Raw genomic sequence first — 24498 nt, forward strand, 5'->3', positions numbered from 1 at the left:
AACAATAGAATTTATTAGTTGTATTTCAAGAAACTGGAGAGTATCTTGATTTTTTATATTTATTTTGTATTTTCATATTTAAATATAAAACCACATGAAGACAAAACAACAGTATAAGGAGGAAAAAGAAATTAACATAACATTTAAATGCAAACATAATAATTAATAAAAAAATTGTCAAGTTATTTAGCATAAAGTTTAGATTTTGTTTAAACAAAAAGTTCAGAAAAAACTAAACCAAAATATAAAAATATTTAGTAATTTTAAATTGTTACAGGTCTGTTTATAAACCTTTAAAAAAATATTAGTTAAAGCCTAAAAGCATACATCATTAACGTAGCTTAATAAGGTCCTTCTAAAACACTAACACAATTCAACAATAAAACTTTAGATATTTAGACAAAATAACAAAACTGGTATAAAAAACCTCAAATTAAATTTTCTGTCAAAAATTCAAAATAAAGCGCCTAAAAGTTTACTACATTTAAAGTTAAAAAAGAGACCCTTTTTACTCACTTTATATTTGTTTAGCTTTCCACTACATTAGGCTTGATTTTACAAATTAAACATTTAAAAAGTCTTTTTCTTTCAAAATCTTTACAAAATTCAACAACGTCATTGTCAAAATCATGTTTTGTTTATTTTAATATTTGAAATGCAAACAAAAACATACCAAGTCATACTTAACCTAAATTTAAGTTTTCCTCTTTTTTTACAAGTTAAAAATTAAGTTGTTTATTGTTGTTTTAAAACTCATTGTTTATAAGAAATAAACAAAAATGAAACAGCAACAACTGCCATAAAAAACATATATTTTTTGCAAGGAAAACTTTCAAGGTTCCTTATTTTTATAATTACTGCGCTATTTTGGGCTTGATGTTAATGTTATTGCTTGCGGAGCTTTAAAACATCAGCAAAAGCAACAACAACAACAAGAACAACGTCATCATCATTATAATAATGAAATCATGCATAATGTAGCCCAAATACGAAAGAACCGTATGTGCTGCAGTGGAAGCCAGTCAACATGTTACAATTTTGTTTTAAACCCTCATTTCGAAACAGGAAAATCAAGCAACTAAAGTACAGTGGTTGTTAAAATTACATAATGTAAAAGAAAAATCTTCCAGCAAAGCTGCTATAGCATAAAATAGTTGAGACTATAGATCAGAGTAAAGGCAGGATCAGGCTCTACACTTGATTATAATTTAGATTGTTGAAGACTTTACAGTCTAAAGACTAGGCTATACTCTAGACTAAAGGCTAAACATTACTCGAAATTTCAGATCAGATTCTATACTATACTGAAGTCTAGACTATATATACCACTATAGTCCTCACTATAGACTATGCTATACACTAAATCAAACAAGGGATCTGATTATAGTCTTGACTGTAGACTAAACTAGACAATAGAACTGATTGTATGTTAGACTATAGTCTAGACTATAATCCAAAATATAGAAAAGCCTATAGTCCAGACTATAGAGAAGCCTATAGTCCAGACTATACAATAGCATATAGTACAGCCTATAGAATAGACTACGGAATTGTATATAGTCCATTCTATAGACCAAAGACTAGACTATATTTTAGACTATAATACAGACTATAGTCCACACTAAAGATAACACTATACTCCAGACTTAAGACTAAACTTTACATCAAACTAAAGACCAGTTTATATAGTCTGAGTATGGACAACAGTAGAGTGTCACTAAACTAAAACTCAGATTGTAGACTAGACAAAACCTGAACCAGACTAGGAATTTGATTATAGTCCAGATTATTTACTATATTTTAATCTAGACAGTAGGCAAGACTATAAAACAGACTGTAGACTAGATTATACATAGTCCAGACTGTTAAATGGGCTTTAGTACAGACTATAAAATCGACAATAGTTCATACCATAAACTAGATAAAAAAAATAGTTTATATTTCCGACTACAGACCAGATTATAGTTCAGACCAAAGACTAGACTTATAGTCCATACTAAAAGGTAAATTCAAGTCCTGGCTACTAACTAAACAACAATTCAGGCTATAGACTATCCTCCACACTATAGATATGACTATAGACTAATCTATAGCTTAGGCTATATACTAGGCCATAGTCTAGACTATAGTCCAGAGAGTAATCCAAACTACAAGCTACACTCTAGTCCTCACGAAAGACCAATGAATAGCTCAAGCTATAGACTATCTTCCAGATTATAGACTCCAGTCTATGGATTATACTATTGTCTAGAAAAAATTGATATAAACTAGACTATAGCCCGGACAATAGACTAGTCTATAGCTCTGACTAAAGTTCAGAGTATAGACTAGAGCATAATCAGGAGTAAAGACAAAATATAGTGCAGAGTATAAGTAGATTATAGTTTAGACTTTAGATTAGTCCAGAGTAAAAACTAGAGTATAGTTTAGGTTATAGATTAGACTACAGTCCATGCCATAGACTAGAGTACTGTCCGAACTATAGACTCAATAGACTATAGACAAGACTAAATATTGTACTATAAACTATTTTGTTTTTTAGATTACAAATCACTTATATGTCCTGACTAAACAATAGTTTAGGCTATAGAATATCTTCCAGATTATAGACTATGAATTATACTATTGTCTAGAAAATACAAGTGATTATAGTACGGACTTAAGACCATAAACAAGATTATAGTTCTGACTATAAACTAGACTACAACGCAGGCAATAGACTAGTCAATAGCTCTGACTAAAGTGCAGTCTATAGACTAGAGCATAATCAGGACAAAATATAGTGCAAAGTATAGACTAGATTATAGTTCTGACTCTATATTATTTCAGAGAGAATACTATAGTACAGTATAGGGTATAAATTAGACTACAGTCCATACTATACACTAGAGTATTACCTGAACTGCAGATAAGACTAAACTTAAGACAATAAACTACTTTCGATTTTTAGATTACAGATCACTCAGTAGTCCTATAGTATGGACTATATATTAGACAATGAACAAGTCTGTATTTAATAGTATTCTAGTAAATAGATCAGTTTGTAATCCTGATACTTGTACTGTATAAAGGGTCTTTGCTATATTTTCGTCTATAAATCTAGATCTATAGTCTGGCCTGTTTGCCCATACTTTAGTATTGTCTTAAGTTAGTCCGGCTATTTTCCTATTTTGTTCCACTGTACTTGAGCTTTATTTTACATTACACACATTTATGTATATAAATTTTTATGCATTTTTTCACTTACTGCCTCTGCCTAGGCTGTGTCTGTCTCTTTGTCATTTAGTCCATTTTAATATAAACATACATATATATAAAAACTACATTCATTTATATATGTACTGGTTTTTTTTCTGTTTCTTTTGGTGTGAGTGTACGTAGTAGTAATAACGAAATATTTATACACAAAAGCAATGAGTAAAGAAAAATTGTTCTAGTTTTAATGAATGAATAGTTGTACATATGAATACACTTAATAGGTTGGCACTTAATTAGAAAGTCTTTAAAAAATTTGAGTTGTTATATTTTACTAGTAGAAGAGAAATAATAATATATAGATTTATGAAGTGTTTTTAAAAAAATCTATTAACTTATTTGAGAGATTTCAATCCTACAAACAGCTTATGCTTTAGTTATCTTATAGCTTAATCAATTTTTTTTATTTTTAGTTAGAAATGAATATTTTTAAGAATTTTTTTTAATGAAATTTGTTGCACCCTACTGTTTGAAAAAAAAAAACATATGATTATTTGCAGTTTCCATTGCCAGTAAACATTTGATATGCAATTTTTCACCAAAGGGAGCCAAACACTCTGATAATATGTTTGTTTGTGTTTTTCATATTTTGAACTTTTTTCCAAAACGAAACGTACATTTTCATTTTTTTAATGAAAAGAAAAATACTAAAATTATAACACAAGTACAAACAAACCTACACATATAAACTAAAAAAATAGGTCTATTTTAATTTGGCCTCAATAAAGATGAAAAACAAAAAGAGAAATAAAAAAAATATCAATCGATATTATGATAAATTACTAAAAAAAAAATAAGAAGAAACAAATATGTAAATGATTTTTGAAGAAAAAAAATAAATTTGTATTTAACCACTCCAAAAAACCCTAGAGAACTACATTTCACACCCGATTGGAAAAAAATTTAATTTTCCAAAAAAACAAATCCCTACTCATCATCATCATTATTCCAATGATATTGATGATTGTTTGTATTCTTTAATCCAAATGACTAATGATCGTGTGAAAAATAAATGTTAGTTTTTTCACTAGTTTTTACTCTCTCACTCTTTGTCTAAAGAACCCTTTTCGAACGATCATTTACTCTATAAATATTCTTAAGAATTCTTTTAATTTTTCATTTATTTAAACGTTTTCTATCTTCTATTTTCCGTTTTCTTATACACATTCTTATCATATCTTTTACAGGTAAACCTCAAATATTGTCCTAATGTATTTTTAGTTTAGGAAAATATTTTCTAAAGGAAAATTAAAATTATCACCCTTAAATTGAACATGTTGGTGGCATTATGTACTACCTGTTAGCTGTTCGTTTGAAGTAGTATTTACTTGAAAATATAACAAATTTATGTTAAAAATCTTAATGGCTTAAATAAAAGGTTCTATAATAACTAAAACTCAATTGACTTTATAAAAACTAGTTATTATAGAAAATTACTTGCTACAATAATTGTTTAATAGTTCTGAGTGCATTTGTCAGATAATGAAATTGTATTGTAATGGTGAGTTGTGAGAAAAGCAGTAGCTTAGCTTAAAAGGGAGAGGGTGAAGAAGTAAGCAAACGTTTATAAATTAAATTACAATTTTTAATACAAATTAGGATTATAGAAAGTAGAAGCGACCCCTTATAATTATTAATTCAAGTTTATAGTCTAATCTATAGTCTGTAGTCTAATCTATAGTTTAGTCGATAGTCTAGTCTATAGTCTAGTCTATAGTCTAGTCTATAGTCTAGTCTATAGTCTAGTCTATAGTCTAGTCTATAGTCTAGTCTATAGTCTAGTCTATAGTCTAGTCTATAGTCTAGTCTATAGTCTAGTCTATAGTCTAGTCTATAGTCTAGTCTATAGTCTAGTCTATAGTCTAGTCTATAGTCTAGTCTATAGTCTAGTCTATAGTCTAGTCTATAGTCTAGTCTATAATCTACTACATAGTCTAGTTTACACTATAGTTCATACTATTGTCTTATCTATATTCTAGTCAACAATCAAGTCTATAGTCTAGTTTATAGACTACTCTATAGTCTATAGTTCTTATGTTAAAAGCTCATTTAAAAAAAATTCTCTTTCTGACAACAAAGAGTTTAAAAATACTCTGTGAAAGAATTCGTAAATTCATTAAAATACTTACTTAAAACGATAAACAAGTTACATCAAATTCCTTATGTAAACTTACCTAAAAGAAGAAAAAATAAAAAATTTAAAAACAATTTAAATGCAATTTAAAAAAAAATAATACTTTTAATTAATTTTAATGTTTATTGACAAACATATATAATGATAAATTTAAATAACAGTTTTTTTTAAAATTTGACAAATGTAATTTTTTTTTAAAAAATTTCCTTTAAATCTGTAAATTTTTCAGGCCCTGTTTTCTTTACATAAATCTAGTTTTAATCTCTAAAATTTTGTTCCATACTACTCTAGCAAAAGTCAATTTTCTCGACACTTGTAGTTACAATTTTATTTTTATGTATGTATTTATAATAAATTTACTTATACATTCTCATTCCTTTGTTTCTTCTTCGAATATTGAAAAATGACTTTTCAATTTTCTTTCAGGAGTTTTTCTGTAGGTGTGCACATTTCTTTCTTTGTTTTCCTATATTATTTTTTATTTGTTTAAAATACACATAGAAGACAAACAAGGAAAAATAGAATGAAAACGTTAGATAGTTTTTTTATTTTCAATTCTAAAGAAATTTTTTTTCTTTCCAGGAAAAGAAATGAACAGTAAATAATAATACTTATAAAACTATATTGAAAACCTTTCAAATAAACAATTTTTGTTTTAATAAAACATTATAAATGGGTTCACACTTTAAAATAAAACACATATCCATTCTATAAACTCTAGAGTTAAAGAGAAAGAATCGTAGATTAGAAACATACATACATACAAACATATGAAAGGTATTACTTCCGTTAAAGTTTTATGATATTTTTTCCACTAAAATTTTAAAATGTACTAAGTTTATTTATTTTACGTGAGTCAAGTTTTTCTTGTTTTAATAGTTTTACTTAGAATTTTCTTAAAACTATTTATTAAGTTTTTTATATTTATATTTAAATTATTTTAAAATAATTTGTTTATTTAACATAATTGTTTACTACCTAATGGTTAATTTCTTTTTGTTTAATATTAAAAACATTTTTGTTGTTATTGTTTTAATTTTTTTGCTTTGCATTTTATAATTTAATACTAATATTACGCTTAGATTAGCAACTTTTTATTTAAACAAAGAGCTCTTTTTTTATAAACAATCAAATATTGACAGCAATTTTATTATTATTGCATAGACATTGACAGACAGATAGGGTGGACGGGCTGGTGTTTATATTAAAAAGGAAAGGGGCTAGCATTAGACATATACTATATGTGGAGATAATAGGGTGCCTCGTTGGTTTTCGGTCAATTGAAATAAATTCGAATTAAACTAAATTTACGCTGGTGTAAACCCTAGACCAGTCTATAGTCAGGATCATGAATTATATAGTATAGACTGAACTATATGTTAGTCTATAGTCCGGACTACATGTTAGTCTATAGTCCGCACTATAGATCAGTCTATACTCTGGACTATATATCAAAATATAGTGTAAGCTATAGATCGATCTATAGTTTTTGAAACAGTTTAAAGTTTTGATAATAGATCACTCTATAGTCTCTACTGTAGATCAGTCTATAGTTGTGACTAGATCAGTTTTTAGTATTGATTATAGATCAGTCTATACTTTTGATTATAGATCTGTCTATATTCTTGACTAATCTATAGACTTGACGATTAGTTTATTGTTTTGACTATAGATGAGTCTATAGTCTTGATAATATTTCAGTCTATAGTGTTGATTGTAGAATATTGTATATATATCCCCATAGTCTTGAATATAGATCTTTATAGCCTGGTCCATAAAGATATATTGTATAGACTTTAGCTCAATCAGTATATAGTCTTTACTGTAGCTCACAGATCAGTCCTGACAATAGACCAGTTTACAGTTCTGACTATAGATCAGACCATAGTCTCGACTATAGATCAGTCTATAGTCTTGACTATAGATCAGTCTATAGTCTTGACTATAGATCAGTCTATAGTCTTGACTACAGATCAGACTATAGTCTTGACTATAGATCAGTCCATAGTCTTGACTATAGATCAGTCCATAGTCTTGACTATAGATCAGTCTATAATTTTGACTATAGATCAGTCTATAGTCTTTACTATAGATCAGTCTATAGTCTTGACTATAGATCAGTCTATAGTCTTGACTATAGATCAGTCTATAGTCTTGACTATAGATCAGTCTATAGTCTTGACTATAGATCAGGCTATAGTCTTGACTATAGATCAGTCTATAGTCTTGACTATAGATCAGTCTATAGTCTTGACTATAGATCAGTCTATAGTCTTGACTATAGATCAGTCTATAGTCTTGACTATAGATCAGTCTATAGTCTTGACTATAGATCAGAATATAGTCTTGACTATAGATCAGAATATAGTCTTGACTATAGATCAGCCCATAGTCTTGACTATAGATCAATTTATAGTCTTGACTATAGATCAGTCTTGACTATAGATCAGTCTATGGTCTTGACTATAGATCAGCCTATAGTCTTGACTATAGATCAGAATATAGTCTTGACTATAGATCAGCCTATAGTCTTGACTATAGATCAGTCTATAGTCTTGACTATACATCAATCTACATATAGTCTTGTCCCTAGTTTAGTCAATAGCCTTGCCTGCAAATCGTTCTAGAGTCTTGTTAAAATTTTCTTTTTCCAAGGAACAGGACACGGTCAGGTACGTTGTGCCGTTTTTATTTTTTATTTTTTTGCGGCTCACCCTAACAAAATTCTCTACACTTTCAAAATGAGTCTAAAGTTCTTTTCATTTTTTACTAAATGTTTATAAATTGTCTTGATTTTGTTTATAGATTTGTTACTCTCGCCTTTTTATTATTACTAATTTTTTTGCTTTTATTTTTTCTTCTTCTCGTTTATAGTTTCAAAATTGAATGTTTAAATGAAATTATTGTTGTAGTTGTTGTTTTAATTAAATATAAACATTGTTTCTTGCAATGTAATACATGTGTTAGAATGGAAACATATTTAAATTTTTTTATAAATATATATTTTTTCAATTTCTAAACAATAGCAAATATAAACGATAATGATGGAGCAACAATTTCAATTTTTAATTTTAATTTGAATTTTTAAACAAAAAAAAAAATCATTTAAAATTGTAAATAAGAAAAAAATGATTGACATTTTATGTCTAGATTATTTATAGAGACATGATTTGTGAGATAATTTTAGTGCAGGGAATAGAAGAATATTAAATTAAATACAAAGTATTTAATTGCTGTTTTAAGCAAAATTAGTTAGTAAATAATTTTAAAATTTATTTTGACACTTTTATGATAATTGTGCTCTCGGTAGTTGGCAATTTATTGGAAAAATTTAAATTTGAGTTTAAACGGGATATTACACTTGAATGTGAAATTTATTTTATTTGAATTTTTAAATATAAACTGCATTTCTTTTGGTTTGTTTTTTTTTCTTTAACAAATATTGTTTATTTAACAAAACAATAATTTATCTTATCTTTGAGTCTAAGAAATGTTTTATTTTCCTGTGTATATTTTTTTTTAAATATTTTTTTTCTGTTGAAAAAGGTAAATATAGTAAAGTTAACAATATCATACAAAACAAATATTTATAAACTGCATTTAGCACATAAATTTAATCAAGTCTTTTTCTACAAAAAAAAAAAAACAAATTATGATAAGATATAATTTCATTTAACAGCAAATTGTTTTAAATGAATACAAATTTCAAATAATTATAACAACTATTAGGGGATTTAAAAGAAAAAATAGTCACGAGTTAAATATTTATAATTTAAACTGAAAAATTAAATAATAATGAGTATTATGTTAGAAAATTTTATTTATTTTGTTAATAATATGAACAATTTTGTAATCAAATAGGAATTACACCATTGCCAGCATAAAATGTAACATATTTTTGTCATAATGCAAAATATTTTTCAAATAATTAATACACATTTAAAAAAAAACGATTTTTTAGCTTCAATTCTTTTAATATCATATCTACCTGTTTTATGCCAACATTTTTCCCCCCAAAATTTTTTATATGGAAATTGTGTACAACCGAAAATATTATAACACAGTATTGTTAAAATTCTCAGTTTGATTTTTCTTTCACCAATATTTGCTTAATTTAAATAAATACAAAAAAAATAAATAAATTGTAACATTTTTATTTGCATTTTTTTTCAGTTTTTACGTTTGTGTTGAATTTACAATAACATTCAAGATTACAAATTATTTATTTTGTAAATATTTTTCTTTGTGTGAAAAACAAATAGATTTTTGATTTGTGATAAATTTTTCACATTCAAAACAAACTTGTTAACGCCATGATTCAGTTTAGGGGATAAAATACAGAAAAAACTGTTTTTTTAGTTAGAAAAAAAGTTTAGCTAAAAAAATAAGCTTTGAAAAAAATTTAATTTAGAAAATTTTTGTTTTAAAATTAATTTTTTAAAGACAATTTTGTCTTGACATAAATTTCTCTATAAATTTAATGTATTGACATTTATTTTCATTGAAAAATTTCGTGTTGATATTTATTTTCTATAGAAAGTATTGAGTTGACATTAATTTTCTATAGAAAATTTTTGTTTTACATCAATAATATAAAGAAAATTTTTACCTGACATCAACATTCTAAAGAAAATTATGTCTTGACATCAACTTTCTAAAGAAAGACAGAAGTGTTGATATTCATTTCCTATAGAAAGTATTGAATTGACATTAATTTTCTATAGAAAATTTTTGTTTTACATCAATAATATAAACAAAATTTTGTCCTGACATCAATATTCTAAAAAAAATTTTGTCTTGACATCAACTTTCTAAAGAAATTTTTTTCTTGACATTAATTTTTTTTATAGAATATTTTGTATTAACATCAACATTCAATAAAAAATATTTTCTTGATATTATTTAGCTATAGAAAATTTTGTCTTGACATTAGCTTTCTATGGACAATTTTTCGCTGATTTCAATTTTCTAAAGAAAATTTTGTCTTGACATTACTTTTCTATAGACTATTTTGTCTTGCCATCAATATTCTCAACATCAACATTCTATAGAAAATTTTGTTTTGAAATCAATTTTTTAAAGAAAGTTATTTCTTTACATAAAATTTTTAACAAAAATTTTTGTCCTGATATTTTGTTTTGATATCAACGTTTTTTTTAGAAAATTTTGTCTTTGCATTAACTTTCTATAAAAAGACTTGTCTTGACATCAATTTTTTTTGCAGAAAATTTAATCTTGACATAAACTTTTTATAAAAAATGTTGTCTTGACATCAACTTTCAATAGAAAAAGTTGAAAATTTTATCTTAACATCAATTTTTTTATAGAAAGATTTATCTTGACATCAGCTTTGTGTAAAAAATTGTCATGACATCAACTTTCTAAAGCAAATTTTGTCTTGATTCAATTTTCTACAGAAATTTTGTTTAAACATCACTTTTCTATAGAAAATTTTGTCTTAAATTCAATTTTTTATAGAAAACTATATCTCGACATTGATTTTTTATTAAATGGTGCCTTGACATGATTTTTTCTTTATTAAAATTATTGTCTTGATATTAATTTTCGTCAGAAAATATTATATTGACATCAACTTTCAATAGAAAATTTTGTGTTGATATCAATTTTTTATAGAGAAAGTTGTCTCGACATCAACTTTCTTACGAAAATTTTGTCTTGACATAAATATTTTATAAATAAAGTTTATACTTACACAAATTTTTTATAGAAAATTTTGTCTAAGCATTAATTTTCCACACAAAAATTTCTCTTGACATATTTTTCAACACAAAATTTTGTCTTAACAGAAATTTTCTACCAGAAGTTTTGTCTTGACATCAAAATATATTGACTAATGTACATGTTTAATATAAAATTTTGTATTGAAATTGAAAAAATATTGTCTTGACATTAATATTATATCTTCAAAATGGAAATTTCTCCAAAAAAATTTTATCTTGACATAATTTTTTTAAAAATTCTTTTAAATTAAAAATTTTATAAAACACTTGGTCTTAATAATAATAATTAATTTTTAATAATTTAAAGATTTTTGTCAACTGTTAATAGATTTTTTTATTTTAAAAAAATTTTCAATAATATTCCTATTTTTTTAAAATTTTGAAGGAATTCGATATTGTTCTAGTTTTAAAATATTTTTCATAAAATTATCCCTTTTTTGATTTTTTTAATTCCTTGTTTTTAAATAGTTTTCTAGCAAAACGATTTTACACTTTTTGTTCCTTAAACTAATTAATATTTGATGTTGTAGTATTTTTTTATTGAATTTCAAATCCCATTAGAACTTAAAAACCTTTTAAAATAAAAAAATAAAGTTTAATAAATCCCCTTTTTCTCTTCGAATGCAGAAAATATTTTACAACAATTACAAAACAAAAAAAAATTTACACATTTGCATATGCAAACACACTTGCATGTAAATAAAAGAAAACATCTCTTTACTCTCTTTTACTTATGCATGAAACAAAAACAAGATTTACACATGAAGAAATTTTTCCAGCAAAGTTGAGTAAAAATCTCACCACCCATCTCCCTAAACTAAAGCAATAACTATATAGTTCCTTTATCAATGTGAACAAAATTAAAAGGAATGTAAAGTGCTTGTTGTATAAATGTATGTTTGTATATGTATCAGTTTGTTTTTCTTTTTGCTGTAAAAAGCTCAATGTTGAAATATTTATATTAAGTTCTTGTTGTTGTTATTATTATTATTGTTTTTCAATATGTTAGTTTTGTTGTTGTTGCAATGCTGTATTTTTTTGATTATTTTCTGGCTTTTCCTGGCATGATTGTACTATGTTCCATGTACATACAATATACATACATATGTATGTATAAGTAAGTATGTAAGTAATTGTGTATGTGTGTTTTTGAGCATGTAATCTTTTGAGAAAATGCAATTGCTGCGAAGGGAATATTATTTTTAGAGAGAATGGAGCAAAAAAAACAATAAAAGAAATAAATATGAAATAACAGAAGTTTTTGGCTAACAAAGCTGCAGAAAATTGCTTTTTATTTGTAGAAAAAAAAACATGTTAAACAAGGTTGGAAATTCTAGTAGTATTGTACTTTTTTCGGTACTTTTTAACATTTTGTCGAAGGATCGAAACGAAAATACATAATTTAATACGTTTAATGTCAAAAAATACCCTTTTAGTTAAAAGTAGAACATATTTCAATATTTCCAAGTCTGATTTATAGTTTTTTTTTTTTACAAATACACTTACACAAGTACAAATAAATACTCACACATTTATTAATAAAGCAGGAGAAATGTTTTTTTTGCAGTTAAAATTCAAAAAGGTACCAGAGGCAAAACCGTTTAATATGGTGTTTATTATTAAAAAGTAAGGAATTTTTAATAAAACTAGTTTCAAATGTTTTTGGTAATTTAATAGGTTTTGGTACTTTTTCAAGCATTTGTAATAATTTGGTACTTTTTAATTTTAGTACTTTTTCTTTCTCTGCATTTTTCATATATTTTTGTAGTTTTTTGAAAAAAGGTGTATATTACTATTTTTAGTAATATCATTATTTTACTAACTTTTTTAAAACTTTTTGAAAAAAAGAACTCATATAGTGGGTAGAGGTCTATTAAGCTATGTCCGTCTTTCCGTCTGTGTGTTCATAAAAAAACCTTGTGCGTACACTACAAGTCGCAATTTTGAAGGTAATTTGTTGAAATTTAGCACATACTCTTCTCTAGATCCAAGATCCTTTTGAGGTTAAAATCGGTTTCTTTTTTCATCTAGACTTCTTACAATCGTGTCCTATGAATATCAGTTATGTCCGTCCTTCTGTGTCCATGAAGGTAATTTGTTGAAATTTCTTTCGATCTAAGGACGAGTACAATTGGTTAAAGTCGGATTTCGTCTAACCTTCTTACAATCATGGCCTACGAATAAGGGTTTATCAGTTATGTCTGTCCGTCTGTGTGCCCATGTAAACCTTGAGCACAATTTTGAAGGTAATTTCTTGAAATTTGGCACATACTCTTTTTTGGAATCAGGGACGATGTCTATTGGTTAAAATGCATTCCATTATTTCGGCATTAGCCCCCATACAACTGTACCCCACAAATAGGACTTTTGAGCTTAGAAATTATTTTTTAAAAAACTTAACTCTCCCTCTTATTTGCCAAAAAGTGATATCATTTTTAAACTTTTTTGTCAAAAACTATAACATTCCATTCATGCATTTCTTTCCCAATATCATTAAACATTCTTTTATTGTTTTTATTAAACAAAGAACTGAAAAGTCTTCATTAATTAAAACGACTTTAGGACAATTTATTTTTTGATTGTGCAATTTATATTAAGAAGTGGGTGTAAGGAAAAAAAAACGTTATAAATAAAATTTAACAAAGAAAAAAATCGTCCAAAAAGTCGTTATTAATAAATTCACATTAATTTTAATTTTTTTTATTTTTTTACAAAATTAATGAAATTTTTATTATGTAGTGGATTGTAAAAAATAATATTACATTTAACAAATTTTTATAATTACCAGCTTTTATTGTTAATTTGAAATAATAATATAAAAGATATTAAAATCTTTTTTTTTTGAAAAAGTGTAGGCTGTTTTGTAATCGGTTTTCTTAAAAACAATAAAACTATTTTTTGTTTTTTGCTTTTTAGCTTTTTAAGGTTAAAACCATATTTTATAAGATTTTATTTGTAAGGGATGTGTGATTTTAAGATATTTGATCATTATAATCTTCAAAATATTAATTACCTTATAAATTTTATATGTTCTTATCAATGTTATTCAATCAATTTATATTGTCAATAAATAACATCAAAGATTATGTTTGGTTTGTTTATGTAAATTTTGAAAAAATAAAAATGAAAACTTTAAGTAAGATCAATTTAGTTGATGCCCTACTTGGTTTTAAGAAATCAATTAAGCTCTTTATACCTTACACCACTATAGTGAAGAGGATATTAAGCGTTTGAATTGATATTTGTAACATTCAAAAATATTGGTCCTACGTCCCTATTAAAGAATATTAATCAGCTCAGAACAACATTCTGTCGTTTTGGTTATGTCTGTCCATCCGTCTATCTGTTTGTCTCTCCAAGTAAAGCTTGCGCGCACTCTACAGGTCGCAATTTTTTATATAATTTTATAAAATTTCACAAATAATCTCCTTTTTACCATAGCCTATGGGAAATCTAGTAAAAAAATAAAACCCGATTTAGTTATGTCCGTCTGTCCATGTGTCTATGTAAAGCTTGTGCGCCCTATGCAGTTCGCAATTTTCAAGATAATTTGATGAAATTTGGCACATACTCTCCGTTTGTACTGATGTTTGTAAAACTAAAAATATTGATCCTACAACCACATTAAAGTATTATCCAACTCAGAACAACTTTCTGTGGATTTGGCTATGTCCGTCTATCCGTGTGTTTGTCTCTCCTAGTAATGCTTGTGCGCACTCTACAGGTAGCAATTTTCTAGATAATTTTATAAAATTTTACAAATACTCTCCCTTTTTACAATAGAACAAAGCCTATTGAAGATCTAGTAAAACAACAAAACTCGTTTTAGCTATGTCAGTTCGTTCGTCTGTCTGTCTGTCTGTCTGTCTGTCTGTGTGTCATTGTAAAGCTTGTGCGCAGTCTGCAGGTCGAAATTTTCAAGAAAATTTTCAGAAATACTATCCGTTTGTACTGATGTTTGTAAAACTCAAAAATATTGGTCATACACCCACATTCACATTATTCAGCTCAGAACAACTTTCTGTAAATTTGGCTATGTCCGTCCATCCGTCCGTCCGTCTATCTGTTTGTCTCTCCAAGTAAAGCTTGTGCGCACTCCAATTTTCAAGATAATTTTATAAAATTTCACATTTACTCTTCTTTTGACCCGAGGACGAAGTCTAATATCTAGTGAAACAACAAAATTAGATTTAGCTAAGTCCGTACATCCGTCTGTATGTCCATGTAAAGCTTGTCAAGATATTTTGATGAAATTTGGAAAATACTCTTCTTTTGGTCTTAGAAAGAAGTCTATTGAAAATCTAGTAAAACAACAAAATTCATCAAAAATTAGTTTTATAAAAGTCTAAATGATTCTACAGAGCAAAAGCTAGGTAATGACTTTCAATTGTAATCACTTACTTAACAACATACTTTTCAATGACTACTACATACCGTCTGATTTACATAGTAGTTGTCTAATAAGGACTTTCTAATAATGAGTTATATAAATACTTTATAATTCAATAGTTCTGCTGCCTGTGAAGCTGTATAGGATTCTGTATGCGACTACTTTTTCTAATAACTTTTAAGCGTTTGTGATAAGTTATGACATCAATGTCATTAAAATAATGACTTAAGCAAATGTAAGCATTTTTACCCCTTACATGGTAATGCAAGTTTTGGCTGACTATTAATCAACTAGTTTGATACTTTATAACATATTGTATCATAATTTTTATATCTTTAATCATTCACAGTTTATGTATGCTTTGCTTTAGTTCTTTCGAAAAAACAAAATGTAAATAAATCTACTTTTGCTTTAGGAAATGTCTATAAAAATAGTTTTATAACTACACTCAGACATAAACAATTTTGTTTTCTTCTTATATTTAATACAAACACAAAGTGATATGTGTAACTGATTAGTTTCGTATCTATGTATCTTTATTTTGCTATTTACAGGTGCGTATCTTGCATTTGTAGTTGGTGGAATGAGTCTATAAAGTTAAATAGAAAATATAACAAGATAAATACTAGATAAATAATAAATAAACAAATAAAGTATGAAAAAAAATTGTTTAACATTTTAACATTTTTTTTCATTCTATTCGTTTATTGTTTATTTATTTGCACTTTTAATTTACTTTATAAATTATATACACAAAATTTTTTTTTAGTTTTATTTTATGCTTCATTTTCTTTTATAACACAACGATACTTTAGTTTTAACATTCTGTTTGCAACTCTTTAAAATATCGTTAGTAGATCTTTAAGAAATTTACAAACGATGTATATCTACATAAATATTCCTTTGTACATCATTTGTGAGTGAGAGTGAGAGAGTGGGAATTAATATATCTTTCTTAATAATCCCTTAATGATATAAAATCAGTGATGAATATGAAAATTCCGCTAAAAATACTTTCCTCCAAAAATAAATGATCAAACCTTTACTTTACAACTAATCTATGGTCTTAAGTAGATGAAAGTATCTATAGCGTTCGTTCACATCCTATTCAATATTAGAATTTGTTTATATATAATTTCCATACTAACTTCTTGTATTTATTTCACCTTTTTCAACGGCATGAGTTAATAATAAAAACAAGCAACAAATATTAAACATGTGAGTAAAATTAAATAAACTTAAATATTTTATTTATTTAATTTTAAATTGTTTTATTTTATATCTAAACTTTTATTTAATAACAAAATGAAAAAGGTATTTTTATGCTAGAGATTAGAAAGTCTGTATAAACTTAAATTAAGTCATTCAAAATTGAAAGATAAAGGAAAATATAGGTCAACTAAAACCTTTTACTAAATATAAATGATTCATAAAGCAGTCAAAAGATTTTAGAAAAAAACATTTGTATTTTATTCAAAATTTACTATAGAACAATCTATAACATTGACTAAAGAATATTGTATGTCTATAGTATTGACTATAGACAGTCTTAAGTCTGGACTATTGAACAGTCTATAGTATTCACTATAGAACAGTGTATAGTCTTGACTACAGAACAATATATAGTCTTGATTATAGAACAGTACATATTCTTGACTACAGAACAGTATACCGTCTTGACTATCGAACAGTATACAGTCTTGACTATAGAACAGTCTATAGTCTTGACTATAGAACAGTCTATAGTCTTGACTATAGAACAGTCTAAACTTTTGACTATAGAACAGTTTCAACTTTTGACTATAGAATGGTCTACAGTCTTGACTATAGAATGGTCTACAGTCTTGACTATAGAATGGTCTATAGTCTTGACTATAGAATGGTCTGTAGTCTTGACTATAGGATGGTCTGTAGTCTTGACTATAGAAAGGGGTATAGTCTTGACTATAGAATGGTATATACTATTGAATGGTCTATAGTCTTGACTATGGAACAGTCTATAGAATGGTTTATAGTCTTGACTATAGAATGGTCTTTAGTCTTGAACAGTCTATATTCTTGACTGAAGAACAGTCTATAGTCTTGACTATAAAATGATCTATAGTCTTGACTAAAGAACAGTCTATAGTCTTGGCTAAAGAACAGTCTATAGTATTGACTACGAAACTTGACTATAGAATGGTTTATAGTCTTGATTATTGAACAGTCTATAGTCTTGACTACAAAACAGTCTATAGTCTTGACTATAAAACAGTATATAGTCATGACTATAGAGTGGTCTACAGTCTTGACTAATGAACTGTCTATAGTCTTGATTATAGAATGGTTTAAAGTCTTGATTATGGAACAGTCTATAGTCTTGACTATGAAACAGTCTATAGTCTCAAGTATAGAATGGTCTACAGTCTTGACTAAAGAACAGTCTATAGTTTAATCTACAGCTTGGTCTATATACAAATATATAGTCGTAATTATAGTATAATCTATTGTTTAGGCTATAGTTTAAAATAGGGTCTAAACTATACTATAATGTGTATATAGTCTGGACTGTAACAGACTATACTATAAATAGGACTATATAAAAATCTATAGACTATACTATATAATATTATATAGTCTGGTCCATATAGTTAACTATGATCTGGACTAAAGAGTGTTCACTAGACTCTTCTGTAAAAAAAAAACTATAAAAATCCCTTCTCTAACTTAAAAAAAATTCCTCCATTGAGTAATATTTGAAAAAGGTACTTGGTTCTTTCACAAAAAAAATAAATTCTCTTATGAAAACCATATAAACAAAAATGATTTTGATTAGAAATCTTTTTAAAAAATAATAATTAAACAAAATCTTTTTAGCCAAAAAAACATACATACATACATACATACATACATACTTATGTACATACAAACAACAACACACCGACAACGTGTTGGGAAAAATAACTGCAAAAAGCTTTTTGATGTTTTTCCTAATGTTTTCTTTATTGTTGCTGTTGGTTTTTCATAAGATTAGAAACAACAAATATAAATACTCACACAAAAATTTATTGTTCATTTTTTTCGTTAAGAAAATTTGGAAAATTTATTTGAAAATTTTTGGTTGCCTTTTTCAGTACCTGTAATGGGAAATAAAGAAAGAATAACGAAATATTTCCTTTGATCTTTCAGGCATTTAAATGTGCGTAAGTAAACGCTTGAATAAAATATGTATGTATGTAAGTATGTTTGATGTTGTATCCACAACAAAAAGGAAAATTATGTCAGGTATTTAGAGTTAAATGGCTGGCATAATCTTTTCTAAACATTTTTGTGTAGTTTTATAAAAAGATAATTATTTGGAATTTTAGAAATGTTACTTACGGCTGCTGTAGATGCGGCCGCTTTAATTGTGCGTAACATGAGTGTTTAAGGACATCATTGTATTTAGAAACCAAAGTAAATTTAGTCTTTTCCTTGTGTCTGTCTATCGCTTTTAGACAAGGTCGAGTAATCAATAATCATTATTTTGCACTTAATTACCCACACCATTGAAGAATTTACTTTTACTTAAAAATACACACACACTCAGATTTTTCTCTTCCCCTGTAGCTGGCTCTCTTGTGCCTTGCTTTTACTTTAACTCAAACACCTTTTAACATTTTTATATAAACGCATTTTCTTGTTACTTTTAAAAGTCATTAGATTATTTTTATAAATGAAAGAATATGAACATTTTTTTTCCTAGAAATATATTTTTAGTCATTTAGTAGGTGTTGTGATTTTATTTTTAAATTTTTCAAAAATTGCTAGGAAGTAAAATCATATTAATGTCGAAAACATTTGCCAGAATTTTTAATGAATTTACTTGCCTTATTTTTTTTTTGCTCTAATTTCGGGAGCATAAACAGGAGGAGATAAATGTTAATCATTTTCATTAACTTAGTTAATGTGGGGTATAATTTTATTATTATATGAAATTTAACTTAATTTAAGATTTTATAAAATTTGCTTGTATTTTCTAAGGATTTCAAACGGTATGGAACATTTTAAATTTCTGACTATGGAACGTTCTATAATCCTAAACATAGAATAGTTTATAGCATAGACTGTAGTACAGTTTATAGTCTTGACTATAAAACAGTATACAGTCTTGACTATAGAACAGTCTCTAGTCTTAACTATATAACAGTTTAGAGTCTATAGTCTTCAAAAGAGTCTATAGTCTTGACAAGAAAAAAGCCTATAGTCTAGACTATGGAATTGTTTATCGTCTTGACTATGGAACAGTATGTAGTCTTGACTGTATCAGAGTCTAAAGTCTTGGAACAGTCTATATTATCGACTATAGAACAGTCTATAGTCTATACTGTAGAACAGTCTATGGTCCATACTATAGAACAGTCTGTAGTCTTGACTATAAAACATTCTATAGTCTTGACTTCAGAACACTCTATATGAGACTATATAGTCTATATAGAACAGTCTATAGTCTTGAGTATAGAACAGTTTATAGTCTTGACTACAGAACAGTCTATAGTCTTGACTATAGAACAGTATATAGTCTTGACTATAGAAAAGTTTATAGTCTTGACTATAGAACAGTATGTAGTCTTCATTATAGAACAGTCTATAGTCTTGACTATAGAACAGTTTATAGTCTTGACTTTAGAACAGTCTTTAGTCTTGACTTTAGAACAGTCTAAAGTCTTGACTATAGAACAGTCTATAGTCTTCACTATAGAACAGTCTATAGTCTTGGCTATAGAACAGTCTATAGTCTTGACTATAGAACAGTCAAAAGTCTTGACTATAGTCTTGACTATAGAATAGTCTATAGTCTTGACTATAGAATAGTCTATAGTCTTGACTATAGAATAGTCTATAGTCTTGACTATAGAATAGTCTATAGTCTTGACTATAGAATAGTCTATAATCTTGACTATCGTCTTGACTATAGAATAGTCTATAGTCTTGACTATAGAATAGTCTATAGTCTTGATTATATAATAGTCTGTAGTCGTGACCATAGAACAGTCTATAGTCTTGACTATAGTCTTGACTATAGAATATTCTATAGTCTTGACTATAGTCTTGACTATAGAATATTCTATAGTCTTGACTATAGTCTTGACTATAGAATATTCTATAGTCTTGACTATAGAATAGTCTATAGTCTTGACTATAGAACAGTCTATAGTCTTGACTATAGAATAGTCTATAGTCTTGACTATAGAACAGTCTATAGTCTTGACTATAGAATAGTCTATAGTCTTGACTATAGAATATTCTATAGTCTTGACTATAGAATAGTCTATAGTCTTGACTATAGAACAGTATAGACTATAGTCCTGACTATAGAACATTATTTAGTCTTGACTTTAAAACATGTTTTAGTCTTGACTATAGAACAGTCTATAGTCTTGAATATATAACAGTATAAGTCTTTCGGCTTCATGATAGTTCATAGTCTACAGCGTAGTTTCGAATCTAAACAATTTAATATTCCAACCGGGAAGTGTTGGTTCTTCTAACATTTACAAAATGTACACATACATGTAACTTTACTTCGCTCACTTCTTGGATTTCCTTAAAATTGTATTAAAAAGTTTTTGTTTCATTAAAAAAAATTACGACTTTTAAAAACCACATAATATTTATTAATTTAAATTTTAAAACTTTTTATATACTTGAAGCAAATTAACTAAAATGAAATTTAAGACTTTTGCTCTCTTCCACAAGTAAAATTATAAAGCAACATAATTAATAAACCATTAAATTTAAATCTATTATCTAAATAACAACACAACAACAACAACACAGCAGCAACATTAAAATTAACAGCAGCTGTGTAGCCACCAAAGAACCACATAATAATCAATGCTTAAGCAGTAATTTTAGAAAAAAAGTAAAGAAAAGCAACAAGCACAAGAAGGAAAGGCAAGAGGTAAGAACTAATTAAGTTTCCAAAGTCATAAAAATATTTTAAAAAAGACCAAAAAAAGCAAAAGACTAAAAGTAATTAAAAATAATTTAGTTTTATTTTATTTTGACGTTTTTGTTAGGAGGGAAAAGTTAAAATTAAAACTTAGTCTAGACTAAGAATAAAATTAACGAATTAGAACAAACATATTAAATTTAAATAGTTTGTGTAATAATATGTAAATAATAGATATATGATATGATTTTGATGTTTAGAACTAGAGTTATAATTAACACTTAAGGGAATTTTCTAATATGACCATAAAAATTAATATTTGATGAATTTTTGTAAAATTATGACTCATTAAAAGTGACACAATCTACTAGTTAAGGTAATGTAAGCGACTTATTTAGCAGTTTATTTAATAGCATTTTTTTGGTTAAATCTTTTAGTTTATTTTTTCAAAAACCTTTTCAATATAACATTTATTTGTATTTTTATCAAATCAAATGTGTTTGGGCAATTCTACAAGAAATTTATATTAATAAAAAATTAACACCTTTGCGGTTTCAATTTATCAATTACCTTTCAAATAATTTATTAAAAAGTCAAACAATGAGTAAAAAAAGTAAATAAATAAAAAAGTTCAGATGTTTTACTAAAAAAAATACTTGAAGATAAGAAGAGCGTATGCCCAGACCAGATTCAAGGTCAGACTACAATTTATTTAATAAATTAGAATATTGTTTAACCATAGAGTAAAATCAAGCCTATAAACCAGATCAACTTATAATCCAGACTTTAGATCTGATTGTAGTCTAGGCTATAAAGACTAAACTTTTGAAGAGACTTTAGACCAGACTATATTCTAGATAGACTATAGAACAGACTATAGTCTAGACTACTGTATTGACTATACTATAAACCAGACTACAAACAAGTCTTTAGATAACACTACAGATCAGACTAAAACTACAGATCAGACTAACACTACAGTTAAGACTACTGTCCAGACTATAGTGTGGACTCTCTTCGATTCTACTTGACAGTTCGCGTGTAGTGAACTACCACGTAAACCAATAGTGTAGACTATAGACTAGACTATCTTCGAGACTATAGACCAGACTATAGTCTAGACTGTAGCTTATTTAATAGACAAGAATATGGCTCGGATTAAAGGCTAGATTATAGTGTAGACTAGACCATTTAATACTCCACTTTATAGACAATAGATCTGACTATAGGCCATCCATTAGATCAGATTTTAATATAGACATAAGTCTAGAATATTACCTAGAATATAGTCTAGGTTATAGACCAAACTATAGACAATACTGTAGTCGGGTCTATAGTCTAAACAATATTCAAGATTATACTATGATATACACAAGATTATAGTCCAGACTATAGACCTGGCTACTGACCAGACTATAGCCTAGACTGTAGCTTACTCTATAGACAAGAATATAGTTCTAAAATTAGAATAGACTATAGTGCAGACTAGACTATTCAATAGTCCACACTATAGATCATAGATCTGTCAGCAGGCTGGGCTTTAATAATAAGACTTAAGTCTAGACTAAAGACCAGACTAATCTATAGACTATAATACACAGTCTAGACATTAAACTAGACTGTGTTATATACTATATAGACTAGTATATAGTTTAGATTATGGACCAACCTATAGACCACATAATATAAAATAAGTATTATTGTCCAGACTATAGACAAGACTATAAACCAAACACATTTTAGTCCAGACTATAGACTAGATTTGGACCAGACTAGTCTATAAATTACAATCCATTTGTCATACTTCAATCCATTTGTCAGACTTAACTATAGTCAATTTTGTAAAAAATTTCTTAAATTTATCATATTTTTTTGTAATTATTTTCAATTAATATTTTTCAAACCACGACTACTTACCTTTTTCATTAAAATGTTGCGGCAATTGTATATCAATCGATTCAAAATAATCGCGAACCTCATTACAATGTTGATTCGTCGATTCTATAAGAGTAGAATCGCGACGTTGCAAACGTCTATTATGACTGTGATGATGACTATTATGATGTTGTAGCTGTTGTTGTGAGTCTAAATCCAAATTTTTAGCCGATGTTGAGACAACAAATGTACCAACCAAAATCACTGAGATAATGGTGATTTTCAATAAAGTATTTTTATGGTAAGAAGATAAATTCTGTTTTAAGGCCATGGTTTAAGGGTTTAACACTTTTTTTGTTTGTTTTGCTGTAATAAATATTATAAAACAATTTTGAAAGAAATCAAGAGTTTCTTAGGAAATTTATTTTTAAAAAAATATATTTTTTCTTTTTATAAATATTTTTTTTTTAATTTTTAGTTTTCTTAAATGTTTTCTTTTTATATAAGTAATATTTATATATTGCTTTTTTATATATTTTTTATTAAAAAGTTTTTTGGCGAATATTTAGAAAAAAAACTTTTTTGGATTTTTTTTAAACTTTTTTCACATTTTTTATTAAATTTTTACTTTTTTTATTTTATTTTGGTCTCACTTTTTGTTTATTTATTAAATAATTGATTCTTTTAATTTAAGATTTTCCTTTTTTTATTTGAGTATTTTTTAACACAATTTTTTTAAAATTTCCTTTTTGTGATTTATTTATTTTTTCGAAAATTTCGTTTATTTTTTTTACCATTTGTTGTTTTCTTTTTCTATTTATTAACGATATGATTTGTTTTTTATTGCTGTTGTTATTGGCCTTAATTTGTGCGTAGTTTTAATAATATTGCTCCTAAGATACTTTTGTATCTTATGGATTTTTTTCACGTATCTGTGGAAAATACAAAAAAAACTTTTATTAGTTAGGCGTAGTTTGCTATTATTGTTGTTTTTTAAAGAATTGTAGATAATGTTGAAAAGTATCTTTAAGATATATAAGGAAAATTTCTAAAAATGTTTACAACTATCTATCTATCTATATATCTATCAATCTATCTATCTATCTATCTATCTATCTATCTATCTATCTATCTATCTACCTATCTATCTATCTATCTATCTATCTATCTATCTATCTATCTATCTATC

At 26.6% G+C, this 24498-nt stretch overlaps 1 protein-coding gene across 1 annotated transcript in view; it reads right to left on the reverse strand.

Annotated features, from left to right (window-relative positions):
- The window catches only part of LOC111683780 (division abnormally delayed protein), a 146964-nt gene extending 123227 nt beyond the window's left edge, over nucleotides 1–23737 (reverse strand). The window contains exons 1-2 of the mRNA XM_046952974.1: nucleotides 23683–23737; nucleotides 23352–23651 (exon numbers count right to left, since the gene is read on the reverse strand). Coding sequence (XP_046808930.1) covers nucleotides 23352–23640 — 289 coding nt within the window. The 5' untranslated portion in view covers nucleotides 23641–23651; nucleotides 23683–23737. The remainder of the gene's footprint in view (nucleotides 1–23351; nucleotides 23652–23682) is intronic.
- Nucleotides 23738–24498: the final 761 nt, after the last annotated feature.

Source organism: Lucilia cuprina, chromosome 5, assembly GCF_022045245.1.
Source record: "Lucilia cuprina isolate Lc7/37 chromosome 5, ASM2204524v1, whole genome shotgun sequence".
Lineage (NCBI taxonomy): Eukaryota > Metazoa > Arthropoda > Insecta > Diptera > Calliphoridae > Lucilia > Lucilia cuprina.